At 55.0% G+C, this 14,325-nt stretch overlaps 1 protein-coding gene across 1 annotated transcript; it reads right to left on the reverse strand.

Moving 5' to 3' along the window:
- Positions 1-178: 178 nt before the first annotated feature.
- HELZ2 (helicase with zinc finger 2, transcriptional coactivator) lies at positions 179-14,315 on the reverse strand (the record flags this gene model as incomplete). Its single annotated transcript, XM_008944040.1, has 12 exons — positions 179-313; positions 1,170-1,362; positions 1,823-1,939; positions 2,880-3,021; positions 3,298-3,456; positions 3,703-3,834; positions 4,156-4,241; positions 4,985-8,477; positions 9,786-9,861; positions 10,941-11,724; positions 13,092-13,724; positions 14,074-14,315. Coding segments are annotated over 12 exons (6,192 nt in total), but the record flags the coding sequence as incomplete, so codon positions are not given.
- Between the last annotated feature and the right edge of the window lie 10 nt (positions 14,316-14,325).

The raw sequence follows: 14,325 nt of genomic DNA on the forward strand, positions 1-14,325 counted from the left end.
CTGCCTTCTAACCGGGACAGAACATGTAGCTGGCCCCAGGTGAAGGACATTGTTCACTGCTCTGGGAGGGGAAAGCACTAAAGCACTGGGTGCACTGATGGAGGGACACGTGAGGCGAGCCCTGGCAGCAGCACCTCCTGTGACAGAGAAGGGACAACCCACTGGAGGGAGGCCTCACCATGCGGTACTGCGTGTCCAGCATCCATGCCTGCCTCTGGTAGCGCTCAAAGAGAGACGTCTCCATGCCAAGGCTCTTGCAGAAGTCATTGTTGACCACAGGCCGCAGCTGTTTGTGATCCCCAAGCAAAACAACCTGGAAGAAAGAGTGGACACCTCAGCTCCGAGGGTGGTGGCACTGGTGAGGGCCATCAGCTCTTTGGAAGGTCATCTACACACAGACGTTGCTCCTTATTTATGTTATGGTTACAGCAACCTCAATTAAGGACCATGCTGGGCATTATACAAAGATCCTGACCTGGGTAATGCAGAGCCTAGTTCCCATCTGACAGGAGAAAGGCATCATGGAGGAAGTCTACTGAGATCTGGTCTATGCTTCTTGTCATGTTAATACTTGATAGCTGGGTCAGCACATTTTTTGGTGGCAAAGATACCCACTCTGTAAACAGCACCAAAAAGCCAGCACCCAACCATTGTCCTCTTACAGAAGGCCAAAAGCAAGTTGAAAGGAGAACACATGGGTGTGACTGTGAAGACAGAGCTGAGCTGATACACACAGCAGAAGGGTGAGCAACTCTCTGAGCAACCTGGGCCAGGGGCTCACCACCCCCAGCGTCAAAAATGTCTTCTCTAGTCTAAATCGCTCTCTTTTACTTTAAACCCACCACTCCTTGTCCTATCCCAACAGGTACTGCTGACTATATTGTCCCCACCTTCCTGATAGGTCCCATGAACAGGTCATGCATCTAGTGAGAACACCTCTGTACTGCATCTACCTCTCCGTGCCTCAACATTTTCATTACAGTGAGTTACACCTCTGAGGAAACAACTCCCTGAGGGCTGAAACACTGACAGACCATCACAGACACCACAAAGAACAACCTCAAAACCTGGTGAAGCTGGGAAGAGCAGCACGGTGAGGGCTGGAAGCCACGCAGAGGTTTGAGAGCCCTGAGCAGCCACCCTAGAGACGCGTCTTTGGAAGGACTTACCTTCTCAGCATGCTTGTGGCTGACCAAGGGGATGAGGGTCTCGGGCTCCGTGGCCATGGCACACTCATCGATGATGACCTGCCTGACGTTGAGCTTCTCCAGGGAGGGGGCAGATGCAGCAGAGCACGTGCACAGGATGACATTGTGGCGCGCCAGCTCGTACGCACGGGCATCTGTCAGCATCCTTTTATACCTGGGGGTCGATGGAGGAGACACCAGGTTATGCACAAGGGAAACATCAACAAGTTCCTCCTGCCTGAACCTCCATCTCCCTCCCCAAGATGCCCAGTAAAGGGCCTCAGATGTGGGAACTGTACTTTGTCCTGGACTCCGCAGAGCAGAGGCTCGAGGTGGAGGATGCCACACGTGGATAACATGACTTTGGGTCCAGCTGGACAGCAGCCCCAGGGCAGGAGTGCTGCTGAGGCTCTGCACTGGACTGCTCACCCAGAGCTCAACACTTTTTTATCACCATTCCAACCACACGAGTCATCTGTCCAGATGTTTTCAGGGAGTCACCACGAGCCAGGACAAACCCGCCGCCTTCCACACAGTCCAAGAGTTTGGGTCAGCTGAGAGCTACCAAGCAGCTCCCCTGGCACTGCACGAGGTGGCACGTGGCCAAAGTCTCCCCAGGGGCTCGTTCTACTCACTTCTTTGTTTCTTCTTCTGTTATCTCCTCTCCTCTCTTCACCCGAGTGTCGAAGTAGCAGATCTGCTCGCAGAAAGGGTTGGGTGGGCGCCGGATGCGATGGTGCAGGATTATTGGGCTGAGGAAAGAGTCAATCTATAAATATTTTCTCCAAACACAGACCCAAACGATCTCTTCTACAGCGAAGTGGACCACACCTGTCTATGTGGAGAAGTCCTGCTAGCTGAAGAAGTCACAGCCAGCCTGGCCCATCTTTATAGACCTAAGGCTTAATTCACCCGAGGACACAAAATACACTTTTCTTTAGCAGCTGCAAGTGTGAATGAAGTCAGAGACTTCTAGAGCTGTTCAAAAGAGAGATGACAACAGCTAGGATCTTTTTGCATCATAGAATAGTTTTGGTTGGATGAGGCCTTTGAGGTCATGGAGTCCAACCCTTCCCCAGCCCTGCCAGGTCCCCACTGCCCCGTGTCCCTCACCCCACATCTCCACAGCTTGGGAACCCCTCCAGGAGTGGGGACTCCACCACTGCCCTGGGCAGCCTGGCACAGCCCTGGGCAACCCTCCAGGGCAAGAAATTGTTCCTCAGGGACAACTGAAACCTCCCCTGGGGCAACTTGAGGCTGTTTCCTCTTATGCTGTCACTTGTTCCTTGGGAGAACAGCCCGACCTCCAGCCTCCTGTCAGGGAGCTGTCAGAGCCAGAAGGTCTCCCCTGAGCCTCCACACTAGTGCTGATCCAGGCCAGGATGCTGGTGGCCTTCCTGGCCACCTGGGAACACACTGATTCACCTTCAGCCAGCTACTGACCAGCATCCCCAGGTCCTTTTCCACCAGGCACCTTTCCAGCCACACTTCCCCTTCTCAACAGCCTGGGTTTCCTGCCTAGGTGCAAGGTTAGACTATACACCTTCACTTGAAAAAAATAACCACGAAGCAGGTAAATCATGCTGCTCCACAGAAGCAGAATCCACATATTCTCTGGCTCGTTCAGCTTTACCCATGCAGAAAATATCCCTGCCCAGTGCTCCCAGAGCCTGGGGGGCCGTGAGGTCCTACCTGAGCTCACGCTTCGGTTTCGTGTCCCGCAAGGTCCTGTGGTAGAGGTGCCGGTTGCTCCCTGGGTATGGAAATTCCATTGCCTCAATGGCCTCCCCATAAACCCTCAGGGGCTTCAGGCCCTTAATCCTCAGCAGCATCTCTGGGGAAGGAGAACAGATCTGCTCAGAGAGTGCCAGGCACCAGTGATGCCCAGGAAGCCCACGGCCTGCGAGGCAAACTCCATCTGCTGTGCACTTGCCTCTTCTCCCCACCCCTCACACCCCAACCCCACCTCCACTGGTCCTCGCCCTGCAGAGAGGGGTCCCAGCCCTGCAGAGAGGGGTCCCAGCCCTGCCTTCTGCCCCTCTTGCTCATGGCCACATGTTCTCTTTCCTACCATTAGAAGCAACTTCAGGGGCTTAAAACCAATAGTTACCAGCAACAACATCAACAGACTTGTTCGATGGGCCACAGTACAAGATGCACCTTGGCTTCTCCTCTTCAGAGGGTGGTGTTTGCTCATTCTTCATGGCATCTTCATTCAGCTCATAGAACCAGTAGACAATGTGAGTGCCAACAACAGTTTTCCCTGTGCCTAGAATAACAAGGAGGTCGCTGAGAACACTTTAACCACAACTCCTCTGCTCTAGGTCAGCATCCAGAGGATCTACCATGGCATAAAATCAAGAACTAAGGGGACTCCCTTGAGTGGCTGTAGGTGATGCCAACCCATACTACCTTCTCCTGTCTCAGCAAAGGTCCTACAGAAAGCACTAGGTTAGCTCTGACCTGCCTTTCCTAACCAAGAAGCCAGGTACTCGTGCCACCTCCCAAGCCTTACCTGGTGGGCCTTGGATGATGGTGAAAGGTTTTCTCAGAGCATTTAGAATAGCCCTGTTCTGACTCTGGTTCAGCTTCCTGTGGCTGTCAGGGAGCTCAAAGGAACTTTGCTTCAGGATTTTGGATGTTGTCACTGTTACAGCAAAGAGCCAAGAAAGCAAGTTTAAAGAAGGTTCCAGAAGACAGCACACGAGATTCAACAGGAGGATGCAGCAGGTACCAAGTATCGTGGCCCCTTCACAAGACCCCCTAAAATTAATCTTTGTTCTACATGTTCTACCCATGAGCCTTCCCTGTGGGTCCTGAGGATTCAAAGGTCCTCCTCCCCCTGGCAGGGGAACCTCCTGCTCTGGGATCATCACCCCTATGGCAGGGACCCATGGAAGCAGCCAGGCCACCTGACTGGCCAGAAGCAAATAGCCACAAGGGAAGAAAGGTGAATATTTGCACCTACCTTTTTTAGGAGGATCATGGCCAAGGGCAATGCTTTTAGCAAGCATGGAGGCGTCCTTGAGCTTCCAAATTGCCCTTTCTTTCCGTCTGACAGAGAGGGGAAAATCAGAATTAATGTAATTTAGCATAAAACAGTGAAAAATGTCACACAGCTTTGTACAACTGCCTTGTTTACTCTGTCTCTCTGTTTTGATGCTGTATTAAATCCTCCCACAAAGAGCTTAAACCAAAAGCTCTCTTATTCTGCTCTTTTACCCCTGGGACTGTTTCTCAACCGTCTGAAGAGCTGAGCCTGTGAAGGTGTTGACAGCAAGGAGCACAACTTCTGTCCCAACTCCATTCTGTTATGGCCTTCCCCATTTTATTGGATTAGCTTCCAATTTTTTCCTAAAATTTACAATGTCAAAGGGAGCAGCTTCCACCCTGAAAAAGCTACGGCCGTCCTGGGCATGTAGCAGTCCAGGCTGTATAAAAAGAAGAGGGCAAGCTGGACATCAGCTCTGCTTCAGGAAGAGCAGATCTTGCTTCACAGCAATCTAGTAATATAAGACACAGATGCCCGGGGAAATTCCAGCACAGCACCTTCCTCTGTCTCCCCATTCTCTAGGTCAACCAGAAGAGCAAGAGCCCACCTGGAGAACAAGTCTGAGAAATGCTGCCACCCCCACCCAAACACCAACAGCCCAACAGCACGGCTGGTTGGAGTTGGGCAAAGAGACTTTGCAGGGGGTCAGCCCCACGGGCGAGCAGTGGGGCAAGCAGAGGAGCCCCGTGGGAGGCCCTCTCTCCACGGAGGGGTCAACCAGAGCGCGGCCACTACGTGCACTTACATGTCTGGCAGCATCTTTGGTATGAGCTCCACCGTGAACCTGGATGAGTCCTTTGAGACTTCAGCAGGGATGTTCTCCATAGACATGTGGTGGATGTAAAAGTTCACAGTCTGCTGATCAGCCCTGTCCGACTTCTCGCTGTCGCCAAACTCTTCGGTGACCCCGTGAGCCACCCAGGTGTAGGTGTCTGGGTCAACCACAAATTTGCCCTCTGGCCTGCCCTTGTGAAAAGCTGGGTCCTGGAGGCCGTGGCTCTGAAGGTTCCGAACCTTCAGCCCACCTAAGCGAATGCACAGGTAGCAGTTGTTGAAGTCCACTTCAATGGAGCACTGCTCCAAACATATTTTGCTCAGGGTGAAACTCCCTTGGAGCTGTTCTTTGCTTGTCCTTTGCCTCGCCCAGGTTATTCTGACGTCCTGGAGGACAATGGAGTCGTTCTCGGCCACCGCGCACAAAGCGGACTCCATGGCGCTCATCGGCGCCCACACCTTGTCGTACTCCGCCGTGCTCTTGTACCTCTCCTTGGATGGCAGGCTGGCGTAGGCAGAGAAGCACTCGATGGGCTTCTCCGTGTGCTGGAGGCAGATGTCAAAGCCCGGCGTCACGCACCACAGCTGCACGAAGGGCACCAGGAAGCCCCGATGGACGTCCGTGGTGAGCTGGAACAGCAGCGCGTCGCCGGCGCTCAGGTCCAGGGTGAGATCCACGTAGTGCAAGCAGTGGCTCTTCCTCACCCAGCCCACGCGCCGCTGGTAGGGCTTCTCGCTGCTCTGCAGGAGGGTGGCAGCGGCCCCGAAATCCTCGTTCCTGACGGCCTCGAGGAGGTCTTGCCAAGTCCGGGTGCCCACGAAGGCGACGCTGTGGTCGCAGACCGGTCCCATCTCCAGGCTGTGCTGCTTCAGCGTCTCTGCAGAGTACACCCTCCTCTTCCACATCAGCCTGATGCTCTTCTGCTGCTCCAAGAACATGGGCTGCTCTATCAGCTGAAGAGACCTGTAGTTGATCGCCTGGGGGTCCGGAAGACTCTCTTTGTTCAGCGGAAACAGGACTTTAAAATGCCTGTTGACCCCTTCGATATCCACGACAAAGGCGACCTTCTGCAGGACTTGGCCCTTCAGCTGGGTGGCCATCTGCACGCAGCGGGCTCTCTTCTCGTACATCGTCGCCTGGCAGTTCTTCCTGTTGAAGTCGTGGCAGAGAAACTCGATGTCGTCGGGGGAATAGCCGACGGGCCTCTTGCGGAGCACGGCGTGAAGGTGCCGCTGGAGCACGACATCCACGTAGCGGCGGATGGGCGAGGAGGCCCAGGTGTAGGAGTCCACGTGCAGGGAGTAGTGGCCCGCTTTCGACTGGACGGTGGAGTTGGAGCGACAGAAGTAGGAGCGGCTGAGCAGCCTCCTGAACTCCAGGGTCACGGGGGCCAGCTTGGGGTGGATGTCGTCGGTGACGACGAGGTCTAGCATCTTGTCGATGTCACGGTCGCGGGCGGCTGACTGCAGGTGCTTCCAGACTGGGGCCAGGAGACTGAATTCCACAATCTGAGAGGAGTCTTGGTCAGCAGGCACCTCTTCCAGGTAGTGCGAGAGATGGATGGACAAAGGAAGGAAGTGGCTGCACTTGCTTTTCATGGATGATAACTGTTGAGGGCTTGGCTCGCACTGGCACCGGAGAGGAGTGACACTTCTGGTGTCCTCCTGGTTGGTGAGGAACTCGGCCACAAAACTGTTGAACATGATCATTAACTCCTCTATCATCTGATGAGACCCCCTGTTACCCGGGGAGGTTTCCTCGTCCAGCCGCTCGTAGAAGCAGTCCTCCTGCAGCCGACACTTCCGATGGACCCTGGAGAAGTGGTAGGCCACAGCTATGCAGTCCTCCAGGGTGTCGAAACACAGCGCCCTGGCCTCTCCCCTGTAGTGGTCCTTAATGCAGAGCTCTGCCTCTTCATAGGACAGCTGCCTGTCCGAGCGGATCACGGAGGTGGTGAAGACTCCCTTTAGCATCTCATCCGTCTCCTTTTTGACGGTGACAAACAAGGAGATCACCTGGCGATCTTTCTGGGGCAGGAGGCTGCAGACGTCTTGGCTGATGTGGGGTGGGAACATGCACAGAGGCTCCTGGTTGGGAGCGTAGTAGGTGACGCCTCGCTTCTTTGCTTCCAGGTCCAAGACGCTGCCTTTGGGAATGACACCAGCCACGTCTGAAATGTGGACCCCAATCTCATAGTGACGCCCAAGGTCCCTGACGGTGATGGCGTCATCCAAATCCCTGGCCCCTTCAGGGTCGACAGTGAAGGTCGGGTAACTCCGACAGTCCTTCAGATTTTCCTTGGTGACGTTTATTTTGCTGCTGGAGGAGTATCTGGCCGACTCCTCGTTGACAGCAGCCGGGTATTTCTTCTCCAAACCATACTCCAAGTTGAGGATTTTCAAACCTTCTTCCAGCGTCAATGCTGCGTGCAGAATCTCCGTTACTATCCCCAAGGGGTAGTAAAACCCTTCCCGCCAGGAGATAACCTGCACGCAGAAGAACTGGCACCTCCTCGTGTCCTGCCTGATCTTCTCACAGCTGACCACCCTGTACTTCCCGTTGACCAGCCTGCGGATGGGAACGACGTTGGGTTTCTCTTTCAGCCCCGGGACGAATATTTTGGTGACAGTGGGATCGATGGGTATCATCACCCGGGGGTCGAACTCGTCCATCATGCAGATGAAGGTCCGCTCCCTCTCGGCACGCCTGAAGATGCCCACCACCCTCCCCTGCGGGCGGTGGCTGCCGCCCTCCGCCGTGCTGCCCTGCAGGAGCTCCACCAGCACCTCATCCCCCGTGAAGGCCGTCCCGCAGTTCACTCTGCCTTTGATCTGGATGCTCATGGCGGGGGAGTCGTTCAGGGTGAAGGCAGAAGCTCTGTCAAACCCTTCTTTGATCAGCTCGCACCTCTTGTACATTTTGGGATGCATGTGCAGGTACTCCTGCATCATCTGAGAGTTGAAGCTGACGTATTCCTGCCTGTCCTCCCACACGTTGGAAGCCTCGGACTTGACGTTCAGCAGCCCTTCTTCGGACACCGTCACCAGCGTGTTCTTGCTCTCATCCAAGAGCTCCTGGAGGATGGGATCGTCAGGATTCACGCTCTCACCCTCAGAGCTCGACGAATCCGTGTCACTGTCTTCCTCATCCTCCTCCGGGCTCCTCCTGCTCCAGCTCTCCTTGTCGCTCGCAGCCTGTTTGATGTCAGCCATGGTCAGGTTCTCGGGGGAGACGCTGCCCTGCTCGATGCACTGCTGGATGAAGCGTTTCCACACCTTGCTGCACTGGCCGTGGGAGCACAAGGCCACGGCGTCCCCCACGGCCACCACCAGGGACTGAGCCCGGGTCATGATGGTGTTGAGCACTCGGGCTTCGTTGAAGAACTCGAGGTGGTGGGAGGCTGAGATGTGCAGGCTTTTGCTGGTGTGGACCGTGCTGATGATGATGACCCGGAACTCCCGCCCTGCAGCGGAGGGGACAAGGGAGAAGTCACTCGTGGGAACCCAGTGGGGAAGACCCTGTCTGGCTGCTGCCTGGGGCTCAGCCAGCCTGCGCTGATGTAACCTCGGGGGGCTGAGTCAGGGGAGTCATCTGATGCAAATAAAGCAGCTCTGGGAGATCAAAAGAGCACCAACCAGGACGGGCACCACGAGGCCACCACCCCCCAGGCACCATGGAGGGAAGGGCAGCGTGGGGGTGGGAGAAGGGCACAGCACAGGACGAGTGAGCCCCCAGGGAGCAGCCCCGTGTGCCCAGTGCCACCAGCAGCCCCCCCAGCTGCTCCCTGCAAACAGGGGGGGAGTTCCCTGTGAGTCCCAAATCCCTCAGGGAACCGAGGGTCTCGCAGGCACGAGAGCAGTGACCGTTCACAAGCATCCCCCCCCTCAAGGGCAGCTCTGCTGACCACACCACAAAGAACAACCAACAAGAAGCACCCTGGTGATTTCAGAGCTGGGAAAAGGCTGCAAAGAAAGGGTGTGGAGCTCAGAAACACACCCCAGGCTCAGTTACTCTCACCACGAGGAGTCCCAGCTGCACAATAAAAAATAAATGATAATAATAAAAACATGGATGAGTCACAAACTCAAGTCCTTGAGGACAAAACCAGCCCCATCCCTCTCTCGTCACGCAGAGCAGCAGCCTCCTCCTCTGGTGAGCTGTTCTGTGATTTTTTTTGCTGCAACTGGTACCCACAGGCCATCCTGGTTTCAATTCCCTTGTCTTACTGCCCTCCCCCGCTGGTACTTGGGCTTCACATGATTCACACAAGCTCAAGTCCCTGGGATGGCACCTACAGGGTTTTCACCCTCCTACAAAGCAAGGTCCATATATCTGAAACGAGTTGACAGCCTGGTGAGGATTTAATTCAGTGTGAAATCTTATTCACTAAGGAAAAGACAAAACCAAAGATTACCCAAAGAGAAAGGGATGGGAATCAGCCAAAGGATTTCCAGGCACTGCCTCTCCTGATGAGCGGGACCTGGGCTGTGGCCACCGCAGAGGTGGCAGAGCCAAGGGGAAGGGCAGGGGAGCCAGCAAGGGACTTTGCTAGGAGATCAGCCAGTATTTGGCATTTTAGCAAGCAGGACAACGTTGGGATGCCAGAAAGACCTCTGCTAACAACCCAGTATCTCTTCCCCTGCTCACTACACAGTGGCTGTAAGCTGCAATAGACTGTCCTCTCCCCAGCACAAGTGGGAAAGTTCTCCCTGGCACACAGAAGACCTCAGAACGCAGCCAGGCATGACTAACTATTGCACAAGACACAAACCTGGCAAGTTTTCATAGTTTTCTACCACCACATCTTGTAGCTGCTTCTTCCTCAGCTCTTGTCTTGTGGCAGAAACCTGTTGAGAAAGAAATAAGCCCAGCTGAACACAGCTGCAGCTCAGAAACAGCCCCCACCCAACGCCAAGGTCCCTCCCCCTTCTCAGCAGCAGGTTCCCTAAGAAAGTTACTCAGCAGCAGCCACACGGCTCGAGCTGACTTCAGTCAGTGCTCCCAGTCTGCCCTAGAGCTACCCTGCCTAGAAGATACTGAGAGAAATATTCAGCTAAACCCTGAGGCATCTCTGCTCTGACCACCCATGACACGCTGGCCCAGTGGAGAGCACCTCAAAAAACCACTGGTGGTATGTAAGACCCCAGGTTCCCCCTTTTTCCTACCACAAGAGACAGGTTTAACCTAAACAGAGTCCACCACTTCCTGAGGAATGTTTAGGGAGTGGTCAGCAGCACATGCACAGCTCCTTATCATAGAATCATAGAATCATAGGGGTTGGAAGGGACCTCAAAAGATCATCCAGTCCAACCCCCCTGCCAGAGCAGGGTCACCCAGAGTACATCACACAGGAAGGCGTCCAGGCGGGTTTTGAATGACTCCAGTGCAGGAGACTCCACAACTTCTCTGGGCAGCCTGTTCCAGTGCTCCGGCACCCTCACAGGAAAAAAATTTTTCCTGATATTCACCTTGAACCTCCTATGCTCCAATTTGCACCCATTACCCCTTGTCCTATCACAGGTCATCACTGAATAAAGCTTAATTCCATCTTCCTGACACTCACCCCTTACATATTTGTAAACATTGATGAGATCACCCCTCAGTCTCCTTTTCTCCAGGCTAAAGAGACCCAGCTCCCTCAGCCTTTCCTCATAAGGGAGATGCTCCACTCCCCTAATCATCTTTGTAGCCCTACGCTGGACTCTCTCCAGCAGCTCCCTGTCCTTCTTGAACTGAGGGGCCCAGAACTGGACACAATATTCCAGATGCAGCCTCACCAATGCAGAATAGAGGGGGAGGAGAACCTCTCTTGACCGACTAACCACACCCTTTCTAATGCACCCCAGGATGCCATTGGCCTTCTTGGCTACCAGGGTACTACTTGGCTACTTCCTTCAAGTGGGGAACTCATGGTTCTCCTACATACCTGCCTCCCGTGGGAGACCACGCAGATCCTCTTCAGATCTCGGTCGCCCCACTCGCCCGGCCACTTCTCATAGATCTCCTTCACCTTCTCAGCCACCTGTATGATCTCGGAGGCATTGTACCAAGAAATCATGGACACGTCCTTTTCAGCCACGCCAGACACGTGGCAGAACACGAGTGGGTAGATTTCGGGGTGCCGTGGGATGTTCCCACTGGCGTGGATGGCGTTCCCTTTGCCCACGTAGAAGTGCTTGGAGACAAACTCAATGATTCCTGCAGTGGAACGATAATTTTCATTGAAGATGATCCTGCTCTTTATGGCCACCTCGTGCTTCTCCTTCTGGTAAAACTGGAAGAGTCGATTTAGCAGGGTGTGATCAGCAGATTGTCCACCCCCAACGCAGAACAGCTTTGGGGTTATCTGCATGTGGTCCCCGGCGAGGACAATCCGGGTCCCAAAAGTGGCGTAGGAGAGGGGAATCAAAGCTTCACACTCCAGCATCTGAGCGGCCTCGTCGATCATGATGTGGGTGAAGTAGCCCGGGGCAACCTTTAAGTTCTTGGATAAGGTGGAGGTGGTGATAATGACGTGGTGCCTGTCGATCTCCTCCCGCGTGGGGTGGCGGAAGGAGCGCTGGTCGGGCGAGAGGCAGCAGTACATCTGGGTGATGGGGTCCGTCAGGCTGACGGGACGGTCGGTGGATATGATCCTCAAGGGGACGGCCCACGGACGGCCGTGGGTCACGTAGGTGTGGAAGTGCTCCCGGATGTAGATGTCAGCAGCACTGGAGGGGAACAAAAGGGAATTGTCAAGGAATTGTCAGTGCTGGTCCCAAACGTCGTGACCGTCATCCCAATGCACCAGCGGCTCCTTCGCCGGCGAGCGCCCAAACTCTCCTCCAGCTCTTGCTGACAACGTGCTCCTCATAGGAGACACACAGACGTCTCAAAGACAATGGTGCTTGAGCAGCCACCAATTCCAAGCCCATTTTGGGAGTATGGTTTAAAACGGGAGTTGATACTTGAGACCAGAGCACCTGCAACTAGAGCAGGGTGCTCAGAGCCCCGGCCAACCTCCCCTGGGATGGTTCCAGGGATGGGGCAGTGACCACCTCTCTGGGCAGCCTGGGCCAGGGGCTCACCACCCTCAGTTTTCAAAATTTTTTTCCTTCTCTCTAGTCTAAATCTCCCTCTTTCAGTCTAAAATGATCCCCCCTTGTCCTGTCACAACAGGCCCTGCTCAAAAGTCGTTCTCCAGCTTTGACAGGCCTCTTGAAGTCCTGAGAGGCCACCAGAACATCTCCCCAGCTGGAGCCTTCTCCTCTCCAGGCTGAACAAGCCCAGCTCACCCAGCCTGACCTCCCAGCAGAGGGGTTCCAGCCCTCTCAGCATTGTTGTGGTTCCTCTGGCCCCGCTCCAACAAACATCCTCCAAAGATCTGTGGCCGTGCTGCTCTCCAGGGCCAGGTCACACTGTGTGGCCTCTCCTTGGACAGTTCACCATCCCCAGCCCAGGTGGGTGGTACAAGATCTGCAGAAGCTTCAGTGCAAGCAGACAGCCTGGAAGAGGCTGAGATCAGCAGCCCTCATCTAATATACACCCAAAGGGAAGGCAGCAGGAGGCTGCAGGATAGGACGTGGACACTCTTCAGTGTAACTAAAGTCTAACTTTGACCCTCTTGGCCTGGTTTCTCTGCAGGCAGATTCAATGGCAGTCAGACCAGAACTGCATTTCCTCTCCCCCAAATTCTCCCTGAAAAAGTAAAAAAAAACTGGCATGTGCACAGAGCACAACAGTCTTTAAGAGCAAGTAGAGCACAAGGTCAGGCAATGGCTTTCTACTTCTTCCAGGACACTGGTGAGCCTAGAAGGAACCAGTTGTCTTCTCCAAGTCATCCCCACTTTACAATAAGGCAGGAAGGTGTTGCCTCTTCCACAAAGACTTCCACGCACGCCAGGCTCCTTCCTGGCAGGAAGTAGACATATTAAATAAAAATGAATTTATTTCAACAAGTAATTGAGAGGCACACTAAGCAAAGGGCAGCTCAGCTCCAGCTCATACACCCTGGCTCACCCCACCAGGCGAGCAAAGGACCAGCTTGCTCAGACCCAGCCCACGGCTCTGGTTGCCTCTTCCCTCATCCACTGCTAACCTGTTAGTGTGCGTGCAGATCAGCACCCGTGTGTTGCGCTGCCTGAGGATCTCCATGGTGGCCATGGCCAAGGTGAACGTCTTCCCTGTGCCAAAAGGCCCGTAGATGAGAAGAGGTGGGACCTGCCGGGTGCTGGTCGTCTGGCCCGTGATGAAGGAGATGGCTAGTTTCTGCTTGCTATTCCCTATCTGTGGGGATGCAAGAGAGTAGGGGATGGAGCAATTGGCAACATCTGGTAGGACCAGCTTCTCATCCATCAGACGGTCCACAGCCTGGTGCCAGTGCCGGAACAGCAGCTGGTCGATTTGGAACTGGATCTCCACCTTGTGGGAGGTGTTTGGCTTGAAGTTCAGGTCTGAGCAGCATCTCTTTGGTATCTGTAGCCAGATGGTCTTCTCGGTGGTGGCTTTATGCTCCACACCAACCTCATAAACCCTCTCATCTAAAGGTGGGTCAGGTGCCAGGAAAGCAGTGGGCACAGACCTGCTCAGCAGATAGCCCTCGTCCGTGTCCGGTGAGAGGTTATAAGGGGTAGGCACTTCAGCAAACAGCTCACCATTGAGGGCAAACTTCATCCCCATGGAGAGGCTCTGCAGCACGGGGGTCAGCGAGATTGGGACCCGCAGGTTGAGTCTGAAAGGAGGAAACACCCAAATGAACAGCAGAGAACGGGCCCATGGGTTCATCAGCAACCGCCCTCCCCGCTGCGGAGTGGGGATCACCCCCTACACCCAGAGAGGGTCTGCTGGCCCCCCGAGCAGACAGAGGCAGAAACGGTGCTGCCAGCCAACCCAGGGCCGCAGGACAAGACCCAGCCCTTCCCCTATCACCACCCACCACGCCACCTTTCTTGGCAGCCTTCCCTTCTTCCAGGAAGGCACCCCAGGACCCAGCTGCAGAAGGAGACAGCGGCTCCACCAGCAGCACGGCCCCAAGGGTCGGCAGGGAGCAGGAACCCTCTGGAGCCACCCGGGGCACTTACTTGGCCACCAGCGCCTGCTCGGCCTCCTCCTCGCAGAAGAGGAAGCTGTGCATCCTCTCCCGGTAGTTGAGGCGGGTGATGGGGACGGCCGCGGCGCCCTGGCGCTTGTAGTCCAGGGCGAGAGCCGGGGGCTTGTACTTGGCCAGCAGATCCACGTCCTCGCTGGTCCTCGTCACGCTGGGCACGATGATGCGGTTGCCCCTGTCCCACCGCAGGAAGTCGACGGGGCGGCTGCTCTCCCTGCTGCCGGGG

This window comes from Merops nubicus, unplaced genomic scaffold (assembly GCF_000691845.1).
Source record: "Merops nubicus isolate BGI_N331 unplaced genomic scaffold, ASM69184v1 scaffold33897, whole genome shotgun sequence".
Taxonomy (NCBI): Eukaryota; Metazoa; Chordata; class Aves; order Coraciiformes; family Meropidae; genus Merops; species Merops nubicus.